Genomic DNA, 15987 nt, shown 5'->3' on the forward strand with positions numbered 1-15987 from the left:
AAGCACTTACACCAAATCATATTCTTTCGTTGAAAAGCAATCCAATGCTACCACCTGGGTTCTTTGTGAAGGAAGATTTGTATATGAGATGCAGATGGAGACAAGTACAATATATGACAGATCTTTTTTGGAAAATGTGGACAGAAGAATATTTGCCTCTAATCCCAGAACAGCAACGATGGTTGAAAGTAAGAATACATTTTATTCCAGGTGATATTGTTTTAGTGGTTGATTCTACTGCACCACGAGGTTGATGGGAAGGATACTGGAGATTATGCCAGACATTAAAGGTTTGGTGCATACAGTACGACATCCGACTAAGAACAATGTCTTGAAAAGACCAATAACCAAGATATGTCTGCTTCTAGAAGGTGACGATGGAAGAATGGCTAAAGAAGTCTGAATGCTAAATATAACGAGTTACTTTCGTTTTACGATATACTAGACCAAGGGGGACCCGTTGGGTCCCGTCCCCTCAAAGTAGGTATGTTACAAAACCTACCTGAATCGTCATTAGGAATCTGCCCTCAGCCATGTCGGCGATTTTGGCGCTGTTTGGAGGGGGCGGGTTTAAAACGCGATTTTTACTAGGCTGTACTAATCGCACATGTTCAGCCTAGTAAATCATTAACGAAAAATCGCTGCAAGACCCGGTCGCAAAAGGTATTATTAGTTTTATAGGCCTCGATAATATAGTTCTAATAGTTTTAAAATTACTGTCTGATTCCGCAACCTCTCGCAGCCCCAGGGTTTTATAGAGCAAACAATTAAAGGTATGTACCTTATTTTTACATTAAATGGGGCATATATATAACCCTGTAATTAAAGTTATCTATAGCGAGTAGCTCATTTTGGGCTTTTTATATCCCGCAGTATTTTTCTCGGCATTTGAGGGCACTAATCCAGCGCTATGTCAACGTTCTAAACCAGCGCGTTCCACATGAACCCACTAGAAAGCCGATTTAAATGGGCATTTATTTACAGCAATTGAACACTAAATTCCTTCCATTTGGCCTATAAATTAATGTAAATTAGATATAAAAATCATGTTATATTGTGAATTATTTGTGAATAATCTTTAGACACTTAGGCTATTTAAAAATGTTAATCTTTCCTTAAGAAATGGGCGTTTGACTATCCAAGATCACAGCTTTTTTGTAATGTCCATTGAAAATCAATAGGGAACAAGATGCTAATTTCCGAGTATGAAAATGGTCATAACTTTTTTAATACTTGAGATATGAAAGTGAATTTGGTGTCAAATTAAACTTATTGTTATGCTTTATCTGATGGGATAAATTGCAGACTTGATTTTTTAAATCTCAAAATTTTGTAACATTGCTACTCAAAGCGTGGTTGCGAGGGGGGCGGCCTTCGGCGTCACACACACACACTAACCCCCCCCTTGATATGATATTAATATTATACACTCCCTTCTTTTACCCCATCTCCCGCCCTATCCACTCACGCATAACACCCTACTGCGCAGGCACGGCTAGAGTGGGGGAGGGGGAGTGGAGAGGGAGGGAGAGGGGGGCAGAGAGGGAGAAGGAGGGGGGTAGAGATTGAGGGGTGGTGGGGGGTGTGGCGTCACAGGGGAGGGCTGGTTCCCGAACGCAATACTCACCACTCACCCATAGGTCCCAATATTCACCACTCCCTAGAGGGAGGGGGGGGGGGGGACAGAGAGGGAGGGCCCCCTCTCCCCTCTCGCCCCTTCTCCACCCCCCCCTCTATCTCTCTCTCTCTCTTTCTCTGCCCCGGGGAGTAGGTAGAGAGGGAGGGGGAGCGGATAGAGGCAGCCAGCGTCATAGAGCCGGATCCAGATCATAGAGCAGAATCCTCCCGAGATAGGCTGCAGTCGGCGTGGACCAGAGTGAGCGCGGAGCGATCTGAGGACGGTGAAAAGCAGCGGAAGGCTGGCCGATCATGGCTTCCATGAGGGTAAGCCCACCCACCAACGTGACAGACGATCGGGCGGGGAAGACGGAGAGGAGGTCGTCCCCTGTGACGGCCACCACGGGCATTGTGACGTCATCCAGCTCGCTTCAGCACGTTAGATTTTAAAAAGATGTTAGATTGGCGAACAATTTTAGTAAAAAACTCGGGAAATAATAAATCACATTTTGAGATGAGGGGATTTTTGAGATCATGAGGTAAATCTCTACTGGAATATGTACACATTTCACCGTTACTGCGTCGTGTTTTCGAGGAGATGTGAATCAAAGAAAAAGTTCAAGCAAGCAAACCCACAAGTAAACATCCAAGATGTTTTATAATAATATAGATGTTAAGCTTATATCTTATCTTAATGTTTTTTCTACCGCAGCCATCTCCTTGACTTTTGCAGACTTGGTCTGGCTTCCAAGGGGCTATATCAAGTGTATGTGGGTGAAACAATCGTTATTTACCTATCATTTGTTGCTCCTGTCTCTTAATTCTCGCATTTGTTGATATTTCAGTATGCATAAAATGTGTACAAAAGTCTAATTTTATCTTGTATCTTCTGCAAATCTGTGTTTGATTAAGGTTTGTTTGGAATGTGTTTGTTTTATAAGCTGTGAAGTAAATGGTTTATATTCCACTTAATGGCATCAAATGTCAAGCTGGAATTCATATATAAATTGTTTTTGTACAAATGTCCTTCTTCTGCTGAGAACTGGTGTGCCACAATGGCACAACCTCGAGAATAGAAAATAGACAATACTTCTGTATTTGGATTACTATATTTTTGCATCAATTAAACTGACAATAGATGATAGGTGCAGGATTAGGCCATTCAATGTGATCATGGCTGATCATCAACAATCAATACCCCGTTCTTGCCTTCTCCCCATCTCCCCTGACTCCGCTATCTTTAAGAGCTAGCTCTGTCTTGAAAGTATCCAGAGAACCGGCCTCCACCGCCCTCTGATGCAGAGAATTCCACAGACTCACAACTCTCTGTGTGAAAAAGTGTTTCCTCATCTCCGTTCTAAATGGCTTGCCCCTTATTCTTAAACTGTGGCCCCTGGTTATGGACTCCCCCAACTTCGGGAACATGTTTCCTACCTCTAGCGTGTCCAACCCTTAATAATCTTATGCTTCAATAAGATCCACTCTCATCCTTCTAAATTCCAGAGTATACAAGCCCAGCCGTTCCATTCTCTCGGCATATGATAGTCCCGCCATCCCGGGAATTAACCTTGTAAACCTACGCTGCACTCCCTCAACAGCAAGAATGTCCTTCCTCTAATTTGGAGACCAAAACTGCACACAATATTCCAGGTGTGGTCTCACTAGGGCCATGTGCAACTGCAGAAGGACCTCTTTGTTCCTTTACTCAACTCTTCACTGCCTGCTGTACCTGCATGCTTATTCATTGACTGATGAACAAAGATCATGTTGTACTTCCCCATTTCCCAACTTGACACCATTTAGATAATAATCTTCCTTCCTGTTTTTGTTACCAAACATTAAGATAAGATATAAGCTTAACATCTATATTATTATAAAACATCTTGTTATGACAAAAAAAATATCGATTTTTCCCACGGCGACCTATTTTTAGTCGTGGTCAATTTTTAATATCTTGAAAAATACGCCGCGACCTAGCTGAATCCTCGACTACGCGGAGACCACTATCGACCATGAAGGAGTGACGAAGACCTCCTACGACCTCGTGGCGACCTTGCCGCGACTATGGGTCGCGGGCAAACTCACCAGAGGTCGCGGTGGAGGTCGCCCAAGTGGGAAAGGGACTTCACTCTTGTAGTTAAGTATTATTATGGCAAAGACCAGCATAATGTTTGACTTTGTAATTGGACGCATTGATGGAATAGATGGTGGCAATTTTCCAGGGCAACTGCATACATACAATTTTGAAGTCCTGTTTTTTTCAACAAAGTGGTTTTTAAGCTTTTGGCTAAACATACAGTCTGATGGTTTCATGTCACAGGGTCACTCTCAGGTTCAGCTCACAAGCCAATTGGGTACCTGTGCAAGTTACACGGTTTGTACAGCAGAACATTAAACAGGTAGAGGGGTAGCCCAATGGTGCATCTGGTAGAGCTGCTGCGCCAGAGACCTGGGTTCGATCCCGACTTGGTGCTGTCTGTAGTGTTTGCACATTCTCCCTATGATTTCTTCCAGTGGCTGCGGTTTCTTCCCACATCCCAAACGCGAGCGGATTTACAGGTTAATTGGCCTTTGTAAATTGCCCCAAGTGGATGCAAAAGTGGGATAACATAGAACAAGTGTGAACGGGTGATTGACTCAGTGGGCCGAAGGGCAAGTTTCCATGTTGTATCTCTAAACTAAATCACACCTAGAGAACAATTTATGTGCATGTGAGTGTGTCTCCTGGGTCCATAAAGTTCTTACCAAAAACTTAAAGGTTTACCTACTCCCATGGGGCCTGCAGTAAATCCTGCAGGATTCGCCTTACAGTGTCCGATGAAAATTAACTGCCAAATATGTTGGAGGCACTTTATAATTGTAAACCAGGATCTACTAACTGAATTTTAAATAGCCAATCTATGGCAGGGGTGGCCAGGTCTGTGAAAGTTTAAATGAGGTGGTTGAACTGATATGAAAAGTATTCAGATGACACTTGATGCACTTTCTCTCTATACTGTCATTTGATGTAATTGTTCTAGTGAAAAGTCACAACAACGATGGCAGACATCACAGGCAAAAGGATTACACTGGACTCTGAGGGAAGATGAGCCAGATACAACTATTTTAATTATATATTGATGATCATCTCCATCAAACAAATATGAATATAATTTCGTCAATAAATTACATTAATGCATTTAACAATAAAGAGCTCATAAAACAAAATTTGCATAAATACAATTTCAAAGATATGTGCCATCCAGTGTCACTGATTTATAATACATTCACGCATGTGAATCCAAGCTTTCCCTTGAAACATAAAATAAATAATTTGGTCAGGAGCTTAAAAGATAAAAAAATTCCTAGAGCAGAATGTCAACATTAAAGTGATACACCACTGCTATTATCACTAGATATCTATACCATCCTTGGTTCCTTGCCTAGAACTGTTTGGTCTTGCTGAAGACATCATTACGCTCTTAGCCTTGCACTGCTGGCTTGGTTGTACTTAGTCCATAACAGTACCTCGTCCGGAAAATCTGGGCATTCTACCTTCCGCTTGCACAGGAGCTGCAGTAACTTATCTGGGGTGCTGTACAGTACATTCTGTCGACACAGCATGGTGGCACACACAAAGCTGTCCTTGCAGGAAATGAACTCCTGCTCGATATAAAATGCCTTTTCATCCCAGCAAAGGATCTGTTGGAGAGAGAACACATATTTCAGCAAGAAAATAGTGATGGTGTTGCCACAGGAGGGATGATTCCACTCGCGCAAGGTGGACTCAAGTTTAACTCAAGATAAGGCCAGAACATTGTTACTAATCCTTCAACTCAGTGCAGATTTAAGCATCAGATTCAAACTTCCCTTTAGTTAAGGAAAACAATAGATCAAAATGAAAGGTGTTCGATTAATCTTAAGGACTGGAGATATTTTAAACAAAACATGGTCTGGAGTTTTTTTTCCTGCAAGGTCCCTGAAAGCAATGACCAAAGATGCTCTGTGAAGAGAAGTCTTGCTGAACCAAACTACAATTGTAATCAAAATCATTACAAATGTCCATCAGCTGTAAGTGGAATAATCTTGATAAACAGCTGTTTATAACGATGCAAAATAACTCAAATCACACAATTAAATCTCATTGACATTAGCCTTTCTACCCATCTGCCAATCAAAAGTCCTCCAAACCTGTATCACCCACCTGTTCCCCCCACAGATGCTACCTGACCTGCTGAGTTAATACAACACATTGTGTTTTACTCAAGATTCCAGCATCTGCAGTTCCTTGTGTCTCCAATTAACTCCGAGGATTGAATTGTAGGATTGGGAAGCAATGGTGTGCAAAGAGAGTCACAAAGTCTATTAGAAGGCGAGAGGCATTTGGATATTTAAGTCTTGCTACTGCAGCACTGTAGGTCTCACACTTGCTCCTGCAATAATAAGTGATAATATAATGCAACATTGCCTGAGAACCATATCGAAAGCAGCAATCCAATTCTCAGAGCTTTGTAAACTACCAATCTCTCTGTTCCAACAACTCTCCCATGTAATTGGCTGCACAATTTGAAACCAATGTCTGCAAAATGTATACAACATTGGTTGGGAACAATAGTTATTGCTTGAAGGCTGCTACCTCTTTAAGACTTGTGTCAAGTAACTGAATGCTACTATAGCTGTAGTGATGGATGTAGAATGTTTTTAGAGGCAGCCCAGGTATTTCATCACATGTTGCAAATGGTTAGATGTTAGAAATCCACATAACAAATTCCACACCAGCAATGAAGACTCAATGGCAATCACAGCCATAATAAGAATGATAAAGTTGAGTCTAAGAATCATACCATCAAATGCAGACAGTTTCCTTTGTAACCCACATTTGTTATTATCCTGTTGGTTGCACTAACATTGTCTTTAATGTATTGATTTTTGTTTTGTTTATTATGTTATGAGTATTGTGTTAACAGGCAAGTTATGCTGCTGCAAGTAAGAATTTCATTGTTCCAGTGTCAGTGCATATAACAATTAAACTTCCTATCTCTTTCATGACACATTCCCTTGGATTCCTTGTATTAATTCACACCTCCCCATTTGCCACTTTTTTGCACAACTGTCTAGTCTGAAGGCATCTTCCACCAGCCCAGCATGTCCTCCTTAGTCTTTTCAGTAATTTAGTGAAACATTTACTGTATTTTATAGTTATTAGCATTGTCATCACAATAGACAATAGGTGCAGGAGTAGGCCATTCGGCCCTTCGAGCCAGCACTGCCAATCAATGCGATTATGGCTAATCATCCCCAATCAGTACCCCGTTCCTGTCTTCTCCCCATATCCCCTGATTCCGCTATCTTTGAGAGCCCTATCTTGCTCTCTCTTGAAAGTATCCAGAAAACCGGCCTCCACCGCTCTCTGAGGCAGAGAATTCCACAGACTCACAACTCTCTGTGAGAAAAAGTGTTTCCTTGTCTCCGTTCTAAATGGCTTACCCCTTATTCTTAAACTGTGGCCCCTGGTTCTGGACTCATCTCAACATCGGGAACATGTTTCCTGCCTCTAGCGTGTCCAAACCCTTAATAATCTTATATGTTTCAATAAGATCCCCTCTCATCCTAAACTCCAGAGATTACAAACCCAGCCGCTTCATTCTCTCAGCATATGACAGGAATTAACCTTGTAAATCCCTGGAATTAACCTTGTAAACCTACGCTGCACTCCCTCAATAGCAATAATGTCCTTCCTCAAATTAGGGGACCAAAACTGCACACAATAATCCAGGTGTGGTCTCACAAGGGCCCTATACAACTGCTGAAGGACCTATACTCAACTCCTCTTGTTATAAAGGCCAACGTGCCATTCACTTTCTTCACTGTCTGCTGCACCTGCATGCTTACTTTCGTTGACTGATGAACAAGGACCCCCAGATCCTGTTGTACTTCTCCTTTTCCCAACTTGACACCATTTAGATAGTAATTTGCCTTCCTGTTTTTGCTACCAAAGTGGATAACCTCACATTTATCCACATTAAACGGCATCTGCCATGCATATGCCCACTTACCCAACCTGTCCAAGTCACCCTGCATTCTCATAGCATTCTCCTCACAGTTCACACTGCCACCCAGCTTTGTATCATCTGCAAATTAGCTAATGTTACTTTGAATCGCTTCATCTAAATCATTGATGTATATTGTAAATAGCTGCGGTTCCAGCACTGAGCCTTGCGGTACCTCACTAGTCACTGCCTGCCATTTTGAAAGGGACCCGTTAATCCCTACTCTTTGTTTCCTGTCTGCCAACCAATTTTCTATTCATGTCAGCACTCTACCCCTCTACACAATGGATAGGAAAGATTAAGAGGCATATGGACCAAATACAGGCAAATGGGACTGCAGTCATCTTGGTCGACATGGACAAGTTTGACAGAAGGGTCTATTTCGGTGCTGTATGACTCTATGTCGATCCAGTTTGAACACCCATATATTTGCAAGTTATTGTATTAATGAGTCTGTTCAGATGGAGCAAGTAAGAATTCCATTGTTCTGTTGCGGGTAAATACACTGCATTCAGAAAGTATTTTTCCACATTTTGTTACGTTACAGCCTTATTCTAAAATTGATTACATTCTTTTTTTTTTATCATCAATCTACACACAATCCCCCAAAATAAAAAAGCAAAAACAGGTGTTTAGAAATGTTTGCAAAGTAATTAAAAAGAAATCACTGAAATATCACATTAATATAAGTATTCAGATCCTTTACTCAGTACTTTGTTGAGGCACCTTTGGCAGCGATTCCAACGTCAAGTCTTCGTGGGTATGACGCTACAAGCTTGGCACACCTGTATTTGGGTAATTTCTCCCATTCTTCTCTGCAGATCCTCTCAGGCTCTATCAGGTTGAATGAGGGAGCGTCGATGCACAGCTATTTTCAGGTCCCTCCAGAGATGTTCGATCGGGTTCAAGTCTGGCTGGGCCACTCAAGGACATTCATAGACTTGTCACAAAGCCACTCCTGCGTTGTCTTGGCAGTGTCCTTAGGGTCGTTGTCCTGTTCGAAGGTGAACCTCCGCCCCAGTCTGAGGTCCAGAACGCTCTGGAGCAGGTTTTCATCAAGGATCTCTCTTTCCTTTGCTCCGTTCATCTTTCCCTTGATTCCCCCTCTTCCAGTTCCTGCCGCTGAAAAACTATTCCAACAGCATGATGCTGCCACCACCATGCTTCACCGTAGGTATGGTATTGGCCAGATGATGAGCGGTGCCTGGTTTCCTCCAGACATGACGCTTGGCATTCAGGCCAAAAAATTAATTCTTGGTTTCATCAGACCAGAGAATCTTGTTTCCCATGCCTTTTGGCAAACTCCAAGCGGGCTGTCATGGGCATTTTACTGAGGAGTGGCTTCCGTCTGGCCACGCTACCATAAAGGTCTGATTGGTGGAGTGCTGCAGATATAGTTGTCCTTCTGGAAGGTTCTCCCATCTACACAGATGAACTCTGGAGCTGTCAGGGGTGACCATCGGGTTGTTAACGGAGGCCACTGTGCTCTTCGGGACTTACAATGCTGCAGAAATTGTTTTATACTCTTCCCCAGATCTATGTCTCGACACAATCCTGTCCTGTCGGAGGTCTATGGACAATTCCTTCGTCTTCATGGCTTGGTTTTTGACCTGACATGCACCGTCAACTGTGGGACCTTATATTAGACAAGTGTGTGCCTTTCCAAATCATGTCCAATTAATTTACATGAAGAAGGGTTTCGGCCCGAAACGTTGCCTATTTCCTTCGCTCCATAGATGCTGCTGCACCCGCTGAGTTTCTCCAGCTTTTTTGTGTCCCTCCAATTAATTTAATTGGGTGGACTCCAATCAAGTTGTAGAATCATCTCTAGGATAATCAATCGAAACAGGATGTACCTAAGCTCAATTTTGAGTGTCATAGCAAAGGGTCTGAATAATTATGTAAATGTGATATTTCTTTTTTTTAAATTACTTTGCAAAAATTTCTAAACATCTGTTTTTGCTTCTTCATTCTGGGGTATTGTGTGTAGATTGATGATAACAAAAAAAAAATAATCCATTTTAAAATAAGGCTGTAACGTAACAAAATGTGGAAAAAGTGAAGGGGTCTGTATACTTTCTGAATGCACTGTAAGACAATTAAACATTCTCGACTTGGTTTAACTAGCTAGATTAAAATTTGCCTTATATTGTGAAACCTTTCAACAGCTAGTGCCCCTATCATTTCGTAAGCTGGTACAGGTTAATAGTAATTGTGACATGTCTTGATGCTGTCTTCTTGCAGGTGGTGGCTTTCCACATGCCTGCTGCCCTTCATTTTCAGGGTGATTTGGGAAATGCTGCTGAATAAATTTTGTCCAAAGTGTATTTTGCAGGAAATATGGTGTAGTCACTGGTGGAGGGAGGAAATGTTTGAAATAATGGATAGTGTACCAATCAAACAAGTTGCTTTGGGTGTAATTGAAGTTGTACTCATTGTGGCAAATATAAGTTGTTTGACAACTTTAGTATGGTCATTGGGAAGTCTGGTCTATGTTACACAATACCGAGCCTCTGATCTCCTCTCATATCATGGCTATTCATGTGGTTGATTCAGTTAAAGTTCTGGTAAACTTTATTCCATAGTCACACCACCATCCCCCGTAGTCATATAGCACAGGAATATGCCCTTTGGTCCAATTTGTCTATGCCAACCAAGATGCCCCATCAATAATAGACCCATTTACCAGCACCTGGGCCATATCCCTCTAAACCCTCTCCATTTATATCCACGTCCTCCAAATGTTGTCATTGCACCCGGCTCAATCACTTCCTTCAAAGATATTGACAGAGGTAAAGAGGGCAGGAATATGACAATGGGTAATTCCTTTGAATATCTTGGGGAGATACTTGCACTTTCTTTTATGAGAGGTGGTCATTGCCTGCACACTTGTAAGGCCAAAGTTGAATGTTGTTTAGCTCTTCCTGCTCAGTTTCCCCTTATTCCCATTAACTACAATCGGACTCTGAAATCATCAGTCGGTCTCTTTGCAATCATTCACAATCAGCTATAGCTTTAAGTGTAATCAGTCCCATCTTGCCTCTGGAATTTAGCTTTTTTATTATATACTAAGGTTGTGATGTAGTCTGGGGCTGTGTGGTTCAAACAGAAGCCAAGTGGGCATCAGTGAGCAGGATACTGACAGGAGCCATTTGATAGCATTGTTGGCAATAATCCATCACAAGATTTTTGACAGTAAACAGATGTAGTAATTACATTGATGCATTCTTGCTCATTGTAGACAGGATGCATCTCAAAACTCCCACTTTTTTGCAAAACGCCTTTGCGGTACAGGAAAAGTGGGCTGAGATGTGACTGGTTCTTCAAGACATATCTTTAGTACCATGGCTGGGACGGTGCTGTAACCCATGCATTCAGTTATTTGTTGAAGGGCAGAATGAACTAAACTGACTGAAGACTGTTTCTGTGATGATTTTGACCATAAGTGGCTGAATGAATCATTCACTCATTTCATGGGGCAGAATATAGTTGCAAATGCATTCACCCACTGTGCTCAAACGTCAAAGGATGGGGATGTTAATAGAGCCTCCTCCTGGTGGTTGCTGTTTAATTGGCCATCACTATTCAAGAGCAAGTGTGTCAAAGCTAAATAAGTTTTCATTTGATCCAATAGTTTTGTGATTGTATAGTTCTGGCTAGAACACTGCCTCCAATGTTTACTATGAATGTCACAGTTTTATCTGGTGCTGCTCTATATCTGCTACGCAAGGTGATCTAAAAATCAACTGTGGGTGAAAGCTCTTAATGACTCTACTTAATATTGCAATTTTTCAAAGGAATGACATGATTTTCATATTGCTGGTCTTCAAAAAAATGCAAATGACCTGAAAGTCAGCTATCATTTACTTTAAAAGCTAATTTTAAAAGAGAATAGTTTTGGTATCCTATCGTAGTGAGACTAGACCAGGATTGGTTTTCAGTTCAAAATCAAGCTTTAACTTCAACCCTCAACCTTTATTATGGTATCACTTTTTACATTCAACCATTGTAATGTAAAATCTATACTGGCATCAACAGCGACAGCCTGAAATATAGCACAGAATTGGTGAGACAAATCAATAATCAGCACTGAGCAGGCTGTTCAATTTGTCATGGAGTCTATATTTCAAATCTGATAATGTGCTAGAAAATTAAGACCCTGGTGTAACATTGATTCCGAGGATATGAGGTTGAATGGCATAGAACGAAGAGGGAATGGGTACAGAATATAGGCATTTAAAAAAATGAGATGCAACTTGCTCGAAATAAAAAAAAATAATCGTTTTCAGAAGGTAGATCCTATTTCCTCTGACTGCAGAGTCCAGAACTAGGGGGTCAGTGTCAGGAGAAGAAGTTACTGAAAGTCCGTTCAGAGAGTGGTGAGGACAGTTGAAAAAACCATCGGGACTTCTCTTCCTTCAATCCGGGACATTGCGTGCAAACGTTGCTTGTCCAAGGCCAACAGCATTATAAAAGATCCCATCTCCATCGTGGACTGTTCACTCTGCTGCCTTCGGGCAAAAGGTATCGTAGTACAAGGAGCAGAACGGCCAGGTTTTGCAACAGCTTCTTCCCCTGAGCCATCAGACTCTTGAATTCCATGTAATGTGCCACCACAATTATCTATTTTGTCTTTTTATCTATTTTATCATTTTGTTATTTTATGTTGCACGGTGAGCCAGATACAACAAAATTTCGTTCAGATTTGCATTTATTAGTGCATTTTTGAATGATAATAAAGTCTTTGATTGATTGATACTTTGAATTTTAAGGAATTTCAGAAGGTTCTGTATCTTCAGAGTTCTCCATAAAGAAATGTGGATGTTTAATTGTTCGATATATTCAGACCCAGGTAGATAGATTTTCTGGATTCTAAAACTAATTGGGAAATTTTAAAAAACAGCCAGGGATATGGACTAAAGGTAGAGGCTGATGCAATGTTATGTTCAGTGGTATTGGTTTAATTCAATGCATGGAATACGAAGTATCTTGCCAGGTGAAAGGACATGGACAATCTAATTGTGTGTACCAACAGCAGAATGAATAGGAAAATTACAGATTTTAAAATGTCAATAAAATAGAAAGTGAAAAGCTACATATTCTTGAAATCAGTCTTGACTAACTTTTCAGAAAACCGCTGTGGAATTCCTTTTCTTTTTCAGAAGGTTGGGTAACATGAAGAGAGAAAGAGAGTAAACGTTTATATTCAATTACCTTTCATTACTTCAGCTTCTCTCTGGCTGATGTGCTGAGAATTTCCAGCATGTCAGACCCAACCATTCAGATTCCCACCATCTGCAGTTTGTGATTTTTTGATTTTTCCCCTCCAGCCTGGAGGATAAAATCTCTTTTAAGGAGTTAATTTTTAAATTACACGATGCAACTGCATTAAAAACTGATAAACTTGATAATTTTATGAAAGTACAATGCTACGAAGCACAGAGAATCAACATGAGATAAAGTGGATGAAAATCAAAGTCTGACTGACAGCAGAAACTTGTTATCACATTTGATGGGAAAAACTATGGATTCATTTATCCTCCCTGCCTTTGAGACGCATTGCCTCGAGTTGAACGCAATAGCACCTGCTGCAATGGTAGTTGTAATTCACCTGTAGTGCTTTACTGGATAAACTCCTAATTGAGTTATAATCTGATGGATATTCAGTTTACAGTGCTCAGAATTGTATATTACACATTTTAATCTGGGGAAATCGGTGGAAAATGAACAAGTACAATTCACAGGCAAGCTGAACTTATCTCCACATACCTTGACTCCATCCTATCCCCCCTGGTTAAATCCCTCCATACCTATGTTCAAGACACCTCAGACACTCTCCGTCGTCTCGGGGCATTCCATTCTCTAGGCCCCCATCCCGTCATCTTCACCATGGATGTCCAGTCACTCTACACCTCCATCCCCCACCAGGGTGGTCTCAAAGCCCTCCGGTTCTTCCTCGGCCGGAGAATCAATCTATCCCCGTCCACTGATACTCTCCTCCGCCTAGCGGAGTTGGTCCTTACCATCAATAACTTCTCGTTTGACTCCTCCCATTTCCTCCAAATACAAAGCGTAGCTATGGGCATGAGCCCCAGCTATGCCTGCCTCTTTGTCGGGTACGTCGAACAATCCTTGTTCGAGGCGTACCAGGGCTACATCCCCGACCTCTACCTCCGCTACATCGACGATTGCTTTGGTGCTACCTCCTGCACCCACACACAACTCACTGACTTCATCCTCTTCACCACTAACTTCCATCCGGCACTCAAATACACCTAGGCCATTTCCGCACTTCCCTACCATTTCTTGACCTCTATCTCTATCTGACAATGTGCACTTTAACCATGTGATTTTTTCTATTCCAAATCTGAAATTGTAGAGTACAGAGGCAAATAAATAAATGATGGGTCTTTGTTCCAAACATTATGGAGGGCACACTATGTGCATTCTTCTTCAAATTTCACTAATAGTCCTCCATTTTTCACTCTTCACTTCTTTCTCTGGGTTAACTCCTTGGTCAGGAAGCATCCGAATAGGTAGTAGGCAAGCAAGAAAGCTCAGTAACAATTGTAATGGACACATGGATAAGAAGAAACAACTGATGGGAAATAATCTCAGAAACACTTGGACAAGAAAGCTTCACGAGCAGAAAGACAAGCTGATGATATGGAGGTTGAAATGCAAGTGCTGAGTAGAAGTGTACGTGAGAACCTAGGCAGGGAAAGCACTCCAATTACATGAATATACTTCAGCTGGCTGTAGCAAGAGTGAATGGGTAGACCCAAACACATTATTTAGAAGGGTGAATGGGTAGACCCAAACAGTCTGAAGAAGAGTTTTGGCCCAAAACATTGTCTATTTCCTTTGCTCCATAGATGCTGCCTCACCTGCTGAGTTTCTCCAGCATTTTCATCTACCCACAGTATTTATCACCTAGTTTAGTTTAGAGACACAGCTTGAAAACAAGCTCTTTGGCCAACAAAGTCCATATTGACCATCGATCACGCACTCACTAGTTCTATGCAATGCCATCCTAGACACTAGGGACAATTTAAAGAAACTACAAATCTGCATGTCTTTGGAATATAGGAGGAAACCAGAGAAAACCCACGAGGGGAGAACGTACAAACTCCACACAGATGGCACCCGTAGACAGGATCGAACACGGGTCTATGGTGCTGTGAGGCAACATCTCTACTGCTGTGCCACTGTGATGACCTACTTACATTGATGTTATTTTTTATTATTACCCTTGTAATCAGATACTGAAATAACTCTTTTACCAAATATTTAAAGAGATGAAATTGATGGAAGTCAAAGTGTCAATGTTAAATGTTCTGGTCAGTGATATGTGCTGCTTGGTCTGCCTGTGGGTGGAAAATTTTCATTTCACTTATTATAAATAAGGTAATTGTTATTTGTGCTCAAGAACTTTCCCTGATAACTGTCCATGCTATTTAAATATACATTTGCATAATTTAGGCACTAGAGCAGAAACCCTATTATTGCCTTATCTGTTCCCCAAGCAGAGCATGTACAACCTGTACGCGAATGAACTGCCATTACAAAGCATGTTTTTTAGAAGATTGTAACCAAAACAGAGACAGGGACAATAAAATGTTCATCTCTGTAATGTTCCTTTTCAATGAGATTTCAAATCAAATGGTAGGATCAAGATGAAAGACTAACAATTTAGTTATTTTTGGCCAGTCTGACAAGACCGTGAACCAAGATTTGATTCTGTTACTTCCAGTAATGACTCATCTGAAAAACTTGTTAAAGAAAATTTCACACCTTACACAATAGAAGTCAGGCTCATTGTTCAGTACAATACAAGCATGGTCAGAATGAGATCACATTTAGCTTAGTATCTACTGAAAATGTAATAATGATTGTATTTCTTTCATTGTAGAAGCTATAGCTGTATGAACATAATATCAAATAACTAATCAGTGTTTCAGAAAGCCATAATGTGATGACATTTCTATTTGATGCTCATTGGAACTGTGAATGCATTGTCCAGCCAAAGATTAGATTCTTTCTGTCCAAATTTCTGCCTGAGAGAACTCCTTACAACATTTAATGTAATAAACATTCATAACATTATATAAGGGAAAGGAAAACATTTTTTAAATGGTAAACACATGGCGACAATGCAAGAACAGGGCAGTGAAGTGACTGATCAGCCATGATGGGCCTGAAACAAATAGAAGGGCTCCTGTTTACTGCTTTTTTATGTAATGCCTGGCTGAAGCAGTTATGGATATGGGTATGTTACTGTTGGTGGAAGAATGTGGTGCATTCATTTTGTAAGTCGGAATGGAATCAGTACTTGCAAAAT

At 41.1% G+C, this 15987-nt stretch overlaps 1 protein-coding gene across 1 annotated transcript in view; it reads right to left on the reverse strand.

Moving 5' to 3' along the window:
- Positions 1-4698: 4698 nt before the first annotated feature.
- LOC129698139 (protein THEM6-like) overlaps positions 4699-15987 on the reverse strand; it is a 30598-nt gene continuing 19309 nt past the window's right edge. The window contains exon 4 of the mRNA XM_055637043.1: positions 4699-5298. Within this exon, the coding sequence (XP_055493018.1) occupies positions 5071-5298 (228 nt within the window). The 3' untranslated portion in view covers positions 4699-5070. The remainder of the gene's footprint in view (positions 5299-15987) is intronic.

Source organism: Leucoraja erinacea, chromosome 6 (genome assembly GCF_028641065.1).
Source record: "Leucoraja erinacea ecotype New England chromosome 6, Leri_hhj_1, whole genome shotgun sequence".
Classification (NCBI taxonomy): Eukaryota; Metazoa; Chordata; class Chondrichthyes; order Rajiformes; family Rajidae; genus Leucoraja; species Leucoraja erinaceus.